General features: G+C 39.8%; 1 protein-coding gene across 1 annotated transcript; it reads right to left on the bottom strand.

Moving 5' to 3' along the window:
- Nucleotides 1–825: 825 nt before the first annotated feature.
- Nucleotides 826–13,955, bottom strand: LOC104083131 (oxysterol-binding protein-related protein 11-like). The gene is made up of 7 exons (XM_009586514.1): nucleotides 13,773–13,955; nucleotides 11,581–11,721; nucleotides 9,113–9,611; nucleotides 7,297–7,483; nucleotides 3,337–3,519; nucleotides 2,546–2,699; nucleotides 826–1,136 (listed from the first exon to the last, which is right to left on the bottom strand). The coding sequence occupies exons 1-7, from the start codon at nucleotides 13,953–13,955 to the stop codon at nucleotides 1,059–1,061; spliced, it is 1,425 nt and encodes a 474-aa protein (XP_009584809.1). The 3' UTR covers nucleotides 826–1,058.
- Nucleotides 13,956–14,206: the final 251 nt, after the last annotated feature.

The raw sequence follows: 14,206 nt of genomic DNA, 5'->3' as shown, positions 1-14,206 counted from the left end.
CCTCAGTATAATCAGCTTTTTTTTTTTTCCCCCTATGGTAAGCTGAAAAACCAGGACCTACAGTCCATGTATTCACAGGTCACATTTCACTGCTTTGTTCTGAATAACACCACAGGAGAAAAACCAAAATAATCCAAAGGACAGTTTGTAACACTGATACTTCATCTCTGAGATGATTAGATGGGCAGAGAAATTTAAATACAGAATTGTATGTTTTCTGTTCATTTTGAAAGCCTTAGTCCTCGGGAAGGGAAGGTGGAGGAGGAAAAAAAATAAAAGGCCAAACCTTATTACATTATAACATGAGAAAAATCAAAGTCACTCAAAGAGATTTAATAAAATTAGGAGTTGAAAAGTGTTCAAATTACTTTTCCAATTCAAGTCAATTATTTCAAGTATATTAAAACGTTTCAGAGGAAAAATTTCTCCATGGTTACAATTCTAATTGCTTTTATAAATCCATAAAAAAGAAAGGTAGTCTCTACATATATCCCATATTCCTCCGATGCATGCATGTGTTCTCTCTGAAGAAAAAAGTCATCATGATCCAGTTGTTTCTTAACACTGATTTCAGGCACATCTTCCAAACACCCCTCCAGTTTTCGCCAAAAAGGTTAATCACTGGGCATAAAAGCAGCAGTTTTTTGTTGCTGTTGTCTACATGGGTACTGAGCAGGTTTCAGTTATTAAAGAGCTTGACACAGATTCTGAAAAAAGTTCCCATGTCACTCCAAAATCCAACAGTTCCTTCTTCTCTTAGGCAGCTTCTGCAATTTTATCTACTTAGAAGAATACACAATTCAGATAAAATCTCTTGGGTCATACAAAAAACAAGTTGGTTGAATGTACCTGGCAAGTTTGTCTCTACAACTTCGATTTTTTTTTTAATCTTTTTTTTTTTTTTTAATAGCTTTAAAGTGCCCTAGTATATTTATTTCTTTATGCTTATTTAAACTTTCACAATTACATAAAAAGGGGACACTCAGTGTGATTACTGTGTTTTGAGAGACAGAGGAAAAGGAGAGGAAAATCAGAAAACTCATCTTAAAGCAGCTTTTCTAGTTAGTGTCCGTTTGCTGAGTTTGCGCAGCAGAGACTGTTTTCCAGAGGGGTTTATGATAAACCCAGCCATCTCCCTGCAATTTAAAGACAAAATATGGTTATAATAAAGACACTGCCCTGGGAGAATTCCTTTCATACAACTATTAGACTGATAGCTGTGAAAACCAGAGGGACACATCTTATACCTTTAACTCCACAGATTAAGACACAGAGATCAACGCTGCAGGCTTCTGAAACTACTTCAGAACACATACGGACTCTTGCCGAGCCGCGGCGCGCTCTGGGAATCAACTGCACTTGTAATTAACCCAGATGGAAAGCCTCTCGTCTCAACTGCGTGATCCAGATTACTTTAAAAAGCCAAACAAGAAGCCAGCAGAGATGCAGCTATCCAGGATTATCAGCTCTAACACAGCCCAACTGCTTACCCGGAAATGAAGTAGCTCAGGATTACGTTTAAACATTTTCCGAGTACATCTGTATCTCCAATTAGCAACAGAATTTCACTTCTTCTAAATCTAGATACTAACAATACAAATATCTGAATCTGAGCTAGTCATACTAAGATAGCTTTAGAGAACAAAAAACTTTATTGGAGCTAACAGATAGTCCTGAAGTTTAAAACACAAAACTGGAAAAAACCTTTTTAGCCTATGTTTTAAACCCTTCCTAGACCACAGATACGGGAAGAAGAAGGGGGAGTTACACTACTGCAGTTTAACAGATAAAACTTTCACTACAAGGAGAATCTAAACTACTACAGCATAAATTTTACGAGTCCTCCCCTCTTGCATGGGGCTCAGCAAAGCTCTCTACACAAGTAGGGTCTCATCATCTGGATCACAAGGAAAGCCTGTTTCAAAGTTATCATACCGGCAGCCCTCAGTCTTCCTGGGCAGTCCACGGTTCACCTTGTTAAAAGTCTTACATATTATTATTACTACCATTATTGAAATACAGGTTAAGCCATTGAACAAATAAGCTCCACCCAAAACATAACGTACAAGAACATAAAGAGTTCCAAGTTGAGAATGAACTCTTGCTAACAGTAACGTCTTGGGTTCATATGCACACAACATAAGCAAAATTAGTACTACTGATTATTTTCTTTGGGTATTTACTGTTACAGTCTACTTACATGTGCACATGTAAAGCTGTTTTCCATATGCCACAAGGAAGTGCTTGGTAAAACAAATGGAACCACAGAAGAGGCAAACTTTTTGTTGCAAGGGAATCACAAAACCAAGTGTTTGGGAAGTGAAGGGTAAAGTCACACCTTTACGTGTTTGGGAGTGCTTATGTCACCTTACTCCTATGGATCCTGTGGAGCTAAATTGTAACACCTAAGGCCAAATACTCTATTAATACTGCAAGACCTAAGGCCAAATACTCTGTTCTGACAGGACACGGACGCATATGTGCACCTGCTTTTATTGTAGTTCTGCCTTTGCCTTCATTAACAGCTAACTGCTTGGGAACTCACTTCTTTAAGGAAGTATTTAGTACACCAAGGCGTTTCTGTTTCAGCACGAAGCCTCTCTTCATTCCTCTGTCGTTCTTCAAGGGCTCGCTTGTGCTCCGTAGCCTTATCGATGTCTCCATCCCGCAGAGACTCTGTTACATGCTGCCACAGCCTCCTATAAAACAAATCGTTAACTTCAGTTTCCAAAAGTTTTCTCAGCCTGCCACCTCGAACTACAGGACCGCCGCATGCAGTTCTTTCAGAACAGGAACACTGCCTCCACTCACGCATGCCAAACCAACCCAGGTCGCAGCACAATGGTGCAGCGCAGGTGGAAGGGCTCACGGCTGAGTCTTATAGCTACGCTAGCGATTAGGAGCGGATAGGAATGGCTCTGATGTTTTGGCTGTGCCAATCTAATGTCTGTTTGTACACCCTTTAAAGTTGCTATGGAAGTGTTATTCAACAAGCAGTTTCTTGTGAGGACCTCCCTTGTCAGGAGCTGCCCCGCTGTGTAGCTGATGGTTAAACACAAAACAAATAAGGAGGCTTTGTTCTAGCAGGCACTTTATGAACTCATAAAACAACTCTGTCCATGAATAAAAGAGACAAGATAAACAACCATGTGCCTGCGCTTGTTTTTTGCACTTTTTATTATGCACTTGTTTTTTTGTTTTTAAAAAAATAAAAAATTAAGATAGCTGCTGCTAAGCCCTATCCACAAATAATACCTACATTTGCAGGTTTTCCTAAGGCATTCACCAGACTGCGTAGGGCAAGAAGGGTCAGACAATAGTAAACACATACTCTACCTAGATTCAAATGGTCCTTGTTTCTCAAGGGGCCGGACTCGTTTTTTTGTCACAGACAGCTTTGTCAAGTCCACATATTTTGTCTCTCCATTGCTGTAGGTGAACTCAAGCACGCTGTTCCACTCCCCTTGCACTCTGCACACCACTGTGTTAGTCGTGTTCTGCTTCACTTCACCCGTGACCCTAGGAAAGCAGTTTTTATTTTTAAAAGACACCTGAGGACTATTCCTTGCATAATCACTCAACTTCATTTGGAACGAGTTTGCAAACTTGTCACACTGTATTGAAAAATGTTAGTTACTTGAATTGCATTTGCACAGAGAAGCTCAAAGAGCAGTGACTTTCACTCATTGCTCTAGTTCTCTTTACGTTACCCGGGAAACTCCATTTTTGGCTTCAGCTTAAACTTGTTTCACACCTTTTAACAGAACTGAAAATGAAAAAGAAACTAACACAGGACGTTTCACATGTAATAAGCAGTTGATCATTTCCACTTGAAACATGACATCAGATGTGTAGTTCAGACTTAAAAAATAAAAATCGAACTTTCTACCAAGAATGTATCTCACTACCTGCTGGCACTTTATCTCACATCTTTACATCTCAATGTTCTCCATAAGTAGGTGGTCTGATTTTTATGTTGCTCACATAAGCAGCAGACACACAAAGGCAGAGAGCAAGGTAGGAAACTAGGAATCAGGAGAATTGCTTTTCTTTCCATAGAAACCTCTGCCAATAACAAGATATTAAAAATGTCTTTCTAATATGCAATATTTCATTCAAAGTGTTGCACAGATGCTCAAGTATCACCATAATTACACACACTGATGCATATTTTTCTTCTCAACAACAAGACCTGTCCAAAGTCCCAACACTCACTTCATCCTGAATCAAGGAGCAGAAGCTTACTGAGCATCGCTAGGCAAACAAATTACCACCCTCAAGCAGAAGTTTTCTCCCAGAAAGAAACAAAAAGGTCTGCACACTATGCACACAAGACTTGAGACATTCTCACTTGTAAGGTGTTGCAGGATTCACAAAGGACACTATCTCCAGCTCCAATTAAACTGCAATTACCTGTACACAAGCTCTCTACAACACACGACTCTGCAGTTCCCCTTCCCGCAGTTCATCAGCGCTCACACAAAGCACATGTTACATCTCCTTTCACACTTACATTATGTGCAGCTAATAATAGCACACCGCTGGTTTGCTGTTATTTCCTTGGAACAACTGCATACAGAGGAGCAGAAAGCAGCTCTTCTGTGCTCCCACATTGCCCATGCTGGCTGTGTGGTGCCACATGCAGAGGAAGAAGGGAGTGCGGGGTGTGTAGATGCCACTGCCCCGCTTCCACGTGCACCGGTCACTTCCAGCTGTGTCTGCATCTACCTGTCCCCCCGTCAAGCCTGCATCACAACAGAAAAATTAATTTCTCGGGCAACGAAACGAGTATCACAGGCCAGACCTTCCAGCACAGAAACACTGGATGCCAGTCAAATCAGACCTCCAGAATCCCTAGGGAAAGCGGGGAAAGCTCGCAGCCGGCTCAGAGCAGGAGGCAGCAGCCAAGGCTTCTGCCACATCTTGCACACGCGGGAGGCAGCTGGACATTATGGTCCAGCAGCTCAAACCTAATTTAACTTTATTAGAAAGATCTTCCAAAAAACCAGACTGATAAGTACGTGCTGCTCAGGCACAGTTTTTTATTACAAAAATTTAAGAGTCATTCAAGAAAAGAGGCCAAAGTTGGAGCAATATGAGCAATATGAGCACATTTACATTAAACTATTAAGCACTAACAGTTTCTGAAAACAACTGAAAGAGTAGGCAACAAGCAAGCAACCTTCATTTTGTGCTGCTTTTTCATCCTGTGACTCCCACACCTCACCAAAGTTATTACACATGGTAGAGTCCTTGTCCTCCTCTCGAGAGATCTCTGAACTGAATCCATACGATGCCAGAAACCAGCCTGTTCGGACTTTGCAGTTACACCTTCACAAGTTTAAGAGCTTAATCTTTCCATGCGCTGTGTTGGTTACAACACAATACTGACATCCAGTATTTTAATATCAATCACCAAATTACTGTCTCTGCTCAGCTTAAAGTAAACAAGGTTATATCACTCACTACTAAGGTGCGGTATCGAGCTGCTACATTAAACTCTCATTGAAACCTGTATTTCTTCAAGTTGCATTGCTGTGTGACACACAACCATTCCCAGCATTGCAGAACATAATATCTGCCTGAACTAATATTACTGATAAAAATCTGCTAGCGTTTATTTGTAAGCTTGGCATGATTGATACAGACCTAGCTGTTCGTTATCATCATCCTCTATTTCATCAAGCTAAAGAGGTACAGGACCAAGGAGCCAATATCCAGCTGAGGTCTAACAACAAGGGTCACTCTACAAAAAAAGAAATCTATAACGTTGCCATAGCAACTCACTTGCGCTCTGCGTAACCATGACAACACTGCTGCTTCCTCATCAAGAGGCTCTTTTGGCAATGTCTAATCATCACCATGTCAAATTTTCAATAGTTACAGTACATTGAGCAGATATGTCTTTGAAAAGCCTCTACATCTGTGACTAATTTCAGAGAGACAAATAATAAAACAGTTTCTAAAATTAAATCATTGAAGTAAAATTGCATCCTATCACTTATTTTTTATGGCACAACAGGAGCTATTGCAAGGTGGAAGATAGATTGTAAGCAATGGAAACAAAAATCCCAAATGATGCATCGCTTTAAAATTCTGTCAAGTGAAATAGAGCTACATGTAAGCTTCAGTTCTCCAGATGCCATTGGGACAGGGGAGCTATGGTTGCAAGTTAAATTCAAAGCATGTATGGGAATTTATGGGGCAAAGTGCTTTAAGGGAGGTTTTGATGGGGTTTTTTTGTTTTCCTCTAAACAATAAATATGGTCTTATCCTACTGTTTCAGGATTTAGAGAAGACTGCTGATTTTTTGCAACCTGTGAGAGCAACCCACGTTTAAGTTCTGGTGTTCTAGGCTGTTACGTATTTCATTATTATCTCTCACACATTTAATCTAAGAAAGGTTTAAACAAGCACGTTCCAGTAAATGGCTGAGAGCAAAATGCTTTGGAATCAGGTATTCTTTGTGTGACTACTACTTAATTTTCTCCTTCCTTAATTAATTGTCTCTATATTAGCACAAGGCTAATCTGCAGCAGTTTTACTATACAATGTCTAAAAACATCAATGTTAATGAGTTCTAAAAGCTTTTGCACCAAGTGTGAAGACACTTCCTAGAATCTGCTAGAAGTAACCCCAAGCAAACTTTCCTTGAATTTTCTTTTACCTGTTAGTTTTTAACCATGCATACCCATGAAGAATTACCACTAGAACAATTACCGGTTTTGTCTTTAAAAAAGGTATTTTTACCTAGAGATTTTCTAGGTGCTTAAACTTGATAGTCTTATGTTTCTTATGCAGAAATCCTAAGACCAATAAGAAACAAATAAGACTATTTACTAGTGTTTCCCACAGTGCAACTACTATGCATGTTGCAAACAACACGCAACCCTTTAAGACAGCAAGATCGACCTCATTTCAAACACAGAGCAAATTGAAAAAATAGGAAAAATTAACCAACTTCTGCCAGTAATAAGAGAATCTGTGGCAGCCAGGAATAAAAGGCAGGACTCTGTTTTCCTGGTGGTTTGAACACAGAGTCAGACAAACATGGAATTTCCTTACTGTCTTAAAAGGCAACATGATTTTTCCTTGAGAATCACATGAGATGCAGTTGTTTAGCTATGATATTGTTTACGAGCACAGTAATACCTTCGAGTGTTTATGAACAGAAAAAACTACGTTTTCTCAGAGTATCAAATGAGTATTATTCAGCACACAAAACAGGGGAGTTACTCAGATACTGCAGTTCTAGAGTGTGGATTACATGGAAAAATAGAAAAAAAGTGTTCTCACCGATGCAATTTGCCACCGTAGAAGGGCTTGGTGTGAAAGTTAATACTTGCAGAATACCCAGTTTTCGCACAGTTAATGTTGACTTTTCCTCCCAGTTCTACCCAGGGAACAGTTAAAATTGACCGAGCGTATGCACAGGGTAGAGAGAACGTGTATTCTTCCCCATGTTCCAAGAGACTTAATAGGCCTGTGTGAAGAAATAAAAGAATCCCTAAATCAGCACCACTTTAGACAAGACCAAACGAGTTATTGAAACAGAGAGCCAATAGTATGTCTGACTACTTTTCCTCATAGCCACCACACACACACACAAAAAAAACCCTCAAAAAAAAACAACCACGAAGTTGAAATTTATTACAGATTCTAGACACAAACATGTTCCTGAAATTACTAACCTGAGTAACATGCATTTATGTTTCTTTTGGGAAAAGACATTTATCCTAATAATACTGCTCCATAAAGTACAACATTGTGCTGTGCAACATACATTTCAGTAGTATGTAAAAGAGCTGGTCACTCTCTTATTGATGGTTCTGGAGCGCAGCAATACAAGACTTACGCTGCCAAAAGGAAATAATGAATGAATATCCTGAACTGCAGATCCTGAGGAAGGCTAATACTCCTGCTCTGTTCTCCCTCCCTATAATACATCCTACCCTATCTGAAGGCAGGTAGCAGAGACAATCCTCCCTACTGCACCTCTCTGCCAAGATAAACCCAACTCTTTCCTGACAGTAGCTTTTGCAATAAATGTCAAGAATCTCATAAAAAAACTAGAATTTTCTTTGGTTTTTAAGATGTGTGGGTTTGTTTTATTTCTATTAAAAAACCCCACAAGATCTACCTCTGGCCGTTACAAGAACATAGCATGACAACCGACTGCTGCCTGCATCGACCCATGCCTCTGTAGCATATTATCCCTGTGCGTCTGACCTAAGTGTGAAAAACATGAGAAATTCTGAAAAGTTATGACATGATTTGAGAAATGCCCTAGAGGAGATATTAACTTCAGAAATTACCTGGTACAGCCAAAGCATCAAGATGCACCTTCCACATCCCCTGCCATGCTCATTCCCCTGACACGTACACAGTTCACATGCAAGTGCCTGGAATCCCCAGTTACTGGGCAATATACACAGGGGACACAAAATGGGAGATGCTGCCTCATCTCTTGCAGTAAATACTAGTACTGAAGGGAAATTACAGTTTAAAGACAGCTACCCTTCTCAGTCCCTAAAGGATCCAATTTCTGTAGTTAAAATTAAAACTTGCATAGTAAGATACGTAAGTGCAATATATGCAAATTGAACAACACTTCTATTTAATAAGTGTCTGGTGCAAATTAGTTTGTCCAATGCTTGTAAACTGATATTTATGAATGTTTCCAATTACAGTAACTGCCCTTTGGTTTAAAAGTCAAAATTCTATTTCCAAATATAATCCTGATTTTTGGCAAAGCATAAACCTATCTGGTTTTTTTTTCCCCATGTGAAAACTTGCTGTTTATAATGAGGACTTGTAGTATCTTCTGTACTTTGTAAACAGTAAAGTAAGAAATCACTGAATGACTGTACATTAAGGTTTACAGATCACAGAGATTAGAGGAAAAATAAAAGTATGTAAAAAAAAAAAAATCTGAAAACCCACAGTAGCAGCTGACATCTCTGCAAGCAAATTCTTCTGAAAAGTCTTTGAAAGACAACTACTGATCAGTATTCATCTGTATTTCTGCCAGAGGCATACAACATCAAATTTCCTCTCAAACTAGTATTTTAACAACTTTCTAAAACGAATAAAGGACAGAAGTTACACTTACCCTCACCAACCATTGTCACTCCTATTGACATTCCTAAGAATTTACTTTTTGTCCAGACGTGGGCATTGACACACATCTTTCTCTCTACACATTCAGCATAAAACCCTGAGACAGGAGGATGGTGGGACACTTGCTCGGCTACAAATTTTACTGTATAGTAGTCCAGCTCTGTTTGGCCTTCCAGATCTTTAGACAGAGTTACTTGCTCTGAGGGGGAGTGAGCAGAGAAGTTACTGCCAGCATCAGTGGCTACGTCGCTCTTTGGCATCCTCCAGGAGCAGTGAAATGTTTCCCCAATGATTGGATTGTATGGTTTCTTTGCAATAGCTCCTTTGCGGCCTTCGTGAAATGAAGTGAGATAATACTCAACAAAGCAGATCATCCTCTCCTCAGGGGTAGTACCATTTGTGATTGCAATGAAGAGATCTGGATGGGACATGAAGTCCGCATACATCTCCAACAACGATCGCTTCTCTAAAATAAAAGTGGGAAGAACCACCTGAAATAAAAGAAAACCCAGAAAGCTCTAGTAATTAAAACAAAGAGATAGGCATTTTTATAAGGGAAGTTCTCAGGTGGAGGATTTTGTCCTGTTTTGGACACCGCACTTTCAGACTAAACTTTCTTGTCCCCCTTCTAAGATGCAAGCAAAACACAGTGATCAGAGGTCCCAGAAAAGCAATTTACAAGGAGATAAAAGCCCAGTAAGTACTATTAGCACTAAAGAGGTTGAAAGGGACTGAGCATCCCTCAAAAAACATAAAAGAGCTGCAAAGAGATAATGTGTCCTACATGTCTGTGGAGGAGAAAACAAGCAGGAAGGAGCTCAAACTACAGCAAGGAAGGTTCAGAGCAGATGTTAGGAAAGGTTTTGTCTAATGGAGAGAAAAGCAGGCAACATATGCCAGTGCTCTTGAGAGCCTGCAGAGTCTCTCTCACCACAGCAACTAGGACAAGCATCCATGAGAAATAACATAGTATAGGCTGATCCTGTACCTCTGAGCAGAGGACCTTATACTTTCACAGTTATATTCACCACTATAAAAAACAGCAGTCCTGTCCTTTGCTGGGCCAAGAGCAATACTGTAGAGTAAGAGGCTGTGGGTATCATCAGTCTTCTTCCCTGTAGTGGCAACTAACCTCACATAACTAACTCTGTTGTAAAGAGCAACACAGGGTGTCTCAACCATGAGAACAAGACAGTCCATTTAAATCAGCTGCATTCGAAGAGGTAGAGCACAGACATAAGACTCTTAATAGATATACAAGTTAAGCTGAATACACTTGCCATGTTGTTGCAACACCAACCTGGAATATTAAAGTTGCTGTTTGCTTCAGTACCCTGATACTTAAGTTAAATGTGATTCTAACAACTTCGTTACCTGTTTTGAAGTCAGACTTGTCGCATTTCAATGCTTTGCCTGCTCTGAACTAATGACAATTCTGCACACAGAGCCAAAAGTCACAACTGGGAGACAGACTTGACAATTTGTTCCAACTAAGAGAAAAAGATAGACCAAATCCAATCTTTGATATAAATGAAATAATGACTTAATGAATTCCTGATTAAGCAGCAGGCATTTAAGTTTGGCCCATAGGCAGCAGGGCCTGTTCATACCACCTTTTTTTTCCCTCTGAATTGTGAAATGTAAGCTCCACAATACAAGTGTTTCTAGTGGCCAGATAGCTAGTGCTTAAAAATCATAGCTTGGAAAAAGAAACTATAATCCATAACTCCAAGAAAGAGAGCGTTTTCCTCATTCCATGCCACAGTAAAATCCATTTTTTCTTTAAAAGCATCTAGCGCTTATGGTAAGAGGTCTTTACAGGTAGCAGCCCAAGCTGTCTAGTAGTAACCGAGCGTTAATTTTTCAAAGCTGCTTGCTTTTGAGATCTGCACTGAAGTGTCAAACCCACTTCTCTCTAGTATAACTTTGTTCCTGCTTGCTATAGCTGTGAGCAAACACAAAATAGGAGAATAGCACAGAGAGGCATAAACAGACTTCTGAGAATAGATAATGGGGGAACCAAAAGAAAACTTATTTTTAGAAGCAGCATGAATACAGGTGTAGGGTTACGCGAGTTGTGTGTAAAAGCATTATCAAGTGAGAAAAAAGATCATGGAAGGAAAGCAGAAAGACAAAAATATTAGAAGGCTGTAGAAAACAGCATGGAAAGAGTAAGGTGCAAACACAGGAAAGAAAACAGGCCATTATAGGAAAGCCAACAAAACCATAGTAGAAAACACAAAGAGAATGTAATAGAAAAGATACGGCCAGTTGCATTAAAGAAAATCCCTCAGCATGTTTCACTTAAAACCTGCGATGTCCTGCAACATCGGATCTTAGGACCTGAAGTTGCTACAGGCCACAATTTTGTCTTAAACTCAGTATTGTTCAATACAAGAGTTGAGTTTAAAATGGCACTTCACTTTTACTGCAGCCAGTCTTCACACTTCAGTTACTTACTCTTGTTAAGTCCATGCCAAGTTTCAGCTGAGACAAGAGATGCAAGATAACACTGCGCTGTTCTTCTACTGCTCCTAGATCATCTTCTTTATCATCAGAGATATCCTCCAACTCCTCATCTGGATTTATTTCTTCAGGTTCCTGGGATAAGAGCCATAAACATCAGCTCAAAGATGTGATTGGCCAGACAATATCCAAAAAGGACTTCATCTTGTATTTAACTGTCCATGTATGAAAAAAAGACTAAATAAACCCCTGCAGAGAGCTACACAATGGAATCTACCCCCAAGATAAACAACAGTTGAAGAATTTAAAGGGACATTAAGATAATTCAGTGCAGATTTCATCTAGAGGATTCAGGCTAAGATTTCTTATCTCTCACACAGCTCAGGGAGGAAAAAAAAAGCTTAAAAGCAAATACAACCTGTTTTCCTCTAAGTTTTGTGAGCTAACAGAATGGCAAGCATCTAACACATACACAAAAATAGCGAAGCAAATGCTAGCAGAAATTCCAACCACCTCAATAACGCCCCTCCACCTCCGCACTACTTCAGGCTTTCCAGTGTTGCCATCATTACTCCGAAGGCTGTAGCAAATGGTAGTTCCTAGTTACTTGCTTACTGTCATGCCTGATGACAAGCAATTAACATATCTACAGGCTAGTCTTCAGAAGCATTATCTATGTTGCTGCTAGTGCCCATATGTAACAGTAAAAGAAAAAGTAACTTGGAGTAGTTTTATAAAAAGAAAAAACCCACACATACACACACCACACATGCTGGTTGCCTGTTAGTATAACTAAAGCACCCAGACAGACTAGCAAAAATTATATTAGCACCACTTTAACAACCACCACCCTCCAAGCACTGTTTTAACAACCAACACTCTGCAAGCAGAAAGTCGAACGCTTCAGGCAGAAGGGATGGTGGTATTCCTAGGGCGCTGAGTAGCATCATCTCGGGGCAAACAGCTGGAGGGAGGCAGATGCAGAGAGGAGAGGCAGTGAATGCCACAGGAGGGCAGCAATATGCGTCTGCCTAAGCAAAGCCCTTTTTCCTGGACCAGCTGCCCTAGCTCAAGGCAAATTTATGAACACTCAACCATCAAAAACAGGGGGCCAAGACCTCACACAGAGCTCAAACCCTGATGAAAACTGCAGTATCACACAGGTGACTCATTTCCAAGGATGCTACGCTGTTCTGCTATCATAAATAAGGGAGCTGAAAATATCTAAGGGGAGTGATGAGTAGTCATGTCCCAAATACAGACAGTGATATACATTAAGCACTTGAATTGTACCTCACTCAATTATTAGAAGGAAGGAATTAAGTGATTTATTTGAAAGCTCCTGGTTTGTTTCATTTTTTCTTTTTTTAACTTAGTAGCAACTACTCAGATCCATTTAAAAAATCTATAAACTACAGCAACTGAAAAAAATCTTTTCCATTTCGATTTTGCTATAAGATAGCACAGTGCTATTGTAGAGACATACAACAGCAGATCATCTTTTTGATAGTCTCATCCAAACAACTGTGTGAAACCAACTAGTATAAAAAGAATGTAATTATGATTTTCTAGCTTAGTTAGGAAAACATGTTCTTTATCACAATCCCTGCTGGTTTTTTTACTTTAGTATTTTGCACTTCAAATCAATTTTGACAGTTACAGTGATACAGACTGTAGCTGTATTTCAAATACATTAAGCCATCCTGAAGTCAAGTGATGAGAGTTGCTCAGATTAAGAAAAACGCAGATTAAGACGCAGCAAGAGCTAGAAAAGAAAGACGGAGAGATTTAATAGCTGGAGACGAGCAATTTTGTGTCTCATCTACTTAGGCAGCACTTCTTGGGCCCATTTTGAGAGTGTCATGAATTCCATTTAGGTTTTTTGCACTTCAATTTCCAGTTGGTTTAGATCAAAATGCAATGGAATACTGCAACACCACCTCACACTACCGTCCGAATTGGTTCCCTCCACTGGACAGCGAGTTACAGAAAGCAGCAAAAAGTATTGAAAAAGCAAGGTAGAAAGTTTCATTTACTGCAACTGCACTCACTCTTCCTCCGACACAGCTAACCAAAAAGTGTGAGAAGAATTGTCATTAAATCATTTTCACATAATACGATTGAAACATTTACAGATATTCCTCAAAATAATTCCCCACAGAAACGGGATGTTCACATTACCTTACCCTTGTTAGCTGGCAGGGCTCTGCAATGGACTGCTCTTCTCTGACAGATGCTGGCTTGTTTATCTCTGTGGGGAAATTCTGAGCCGCTCCATTTTTGAGGTGGTTTGCCAGAGATATCTTCGGTTCCAACCAATTGATCGTCGTTCCTGAAGCAAAAGAAAGTTTGCGCTGAAACTTGCTCATCCTCTGGAAGGTCAGTAAATAGCAGTTTTCACAAGAGAGCTATTTTTTAAGGAATAAGCTGAAAGCAGCCAATTCCTCCTGCAGCCAATCTCTTCAGCAGCCACTAAACAAAGGTGGTGCAATGAGACACCACCTTCAGTGATCATTAGCACAAACACTGCCATTGGCGAGCTGTAATACATGCAACTTGGACTGGAGAAACTAGTTGGTGTCATGAAAGGTGTAATCAGACACTACAGGAAGAACCCAGT

Source organism: Fulmarus glacialis, unplaced genomic scaffold, assembly GCF_000690835.1.
Source record: "Fulmarus glacialis isolate BGI_N327 unplaced genomic scaffold, ASM69083v1 scaffold13111, whole genome shotgun sequence".
NCBI lineage: Eukaryota > Metazoa > Chordata > Aves > Procellariiformes > Procellariidae > Fulmarus > Fulmarus glacialis.
This window is presented reverse-complemented; position numbering and strand designations above follow the sequence as displayed.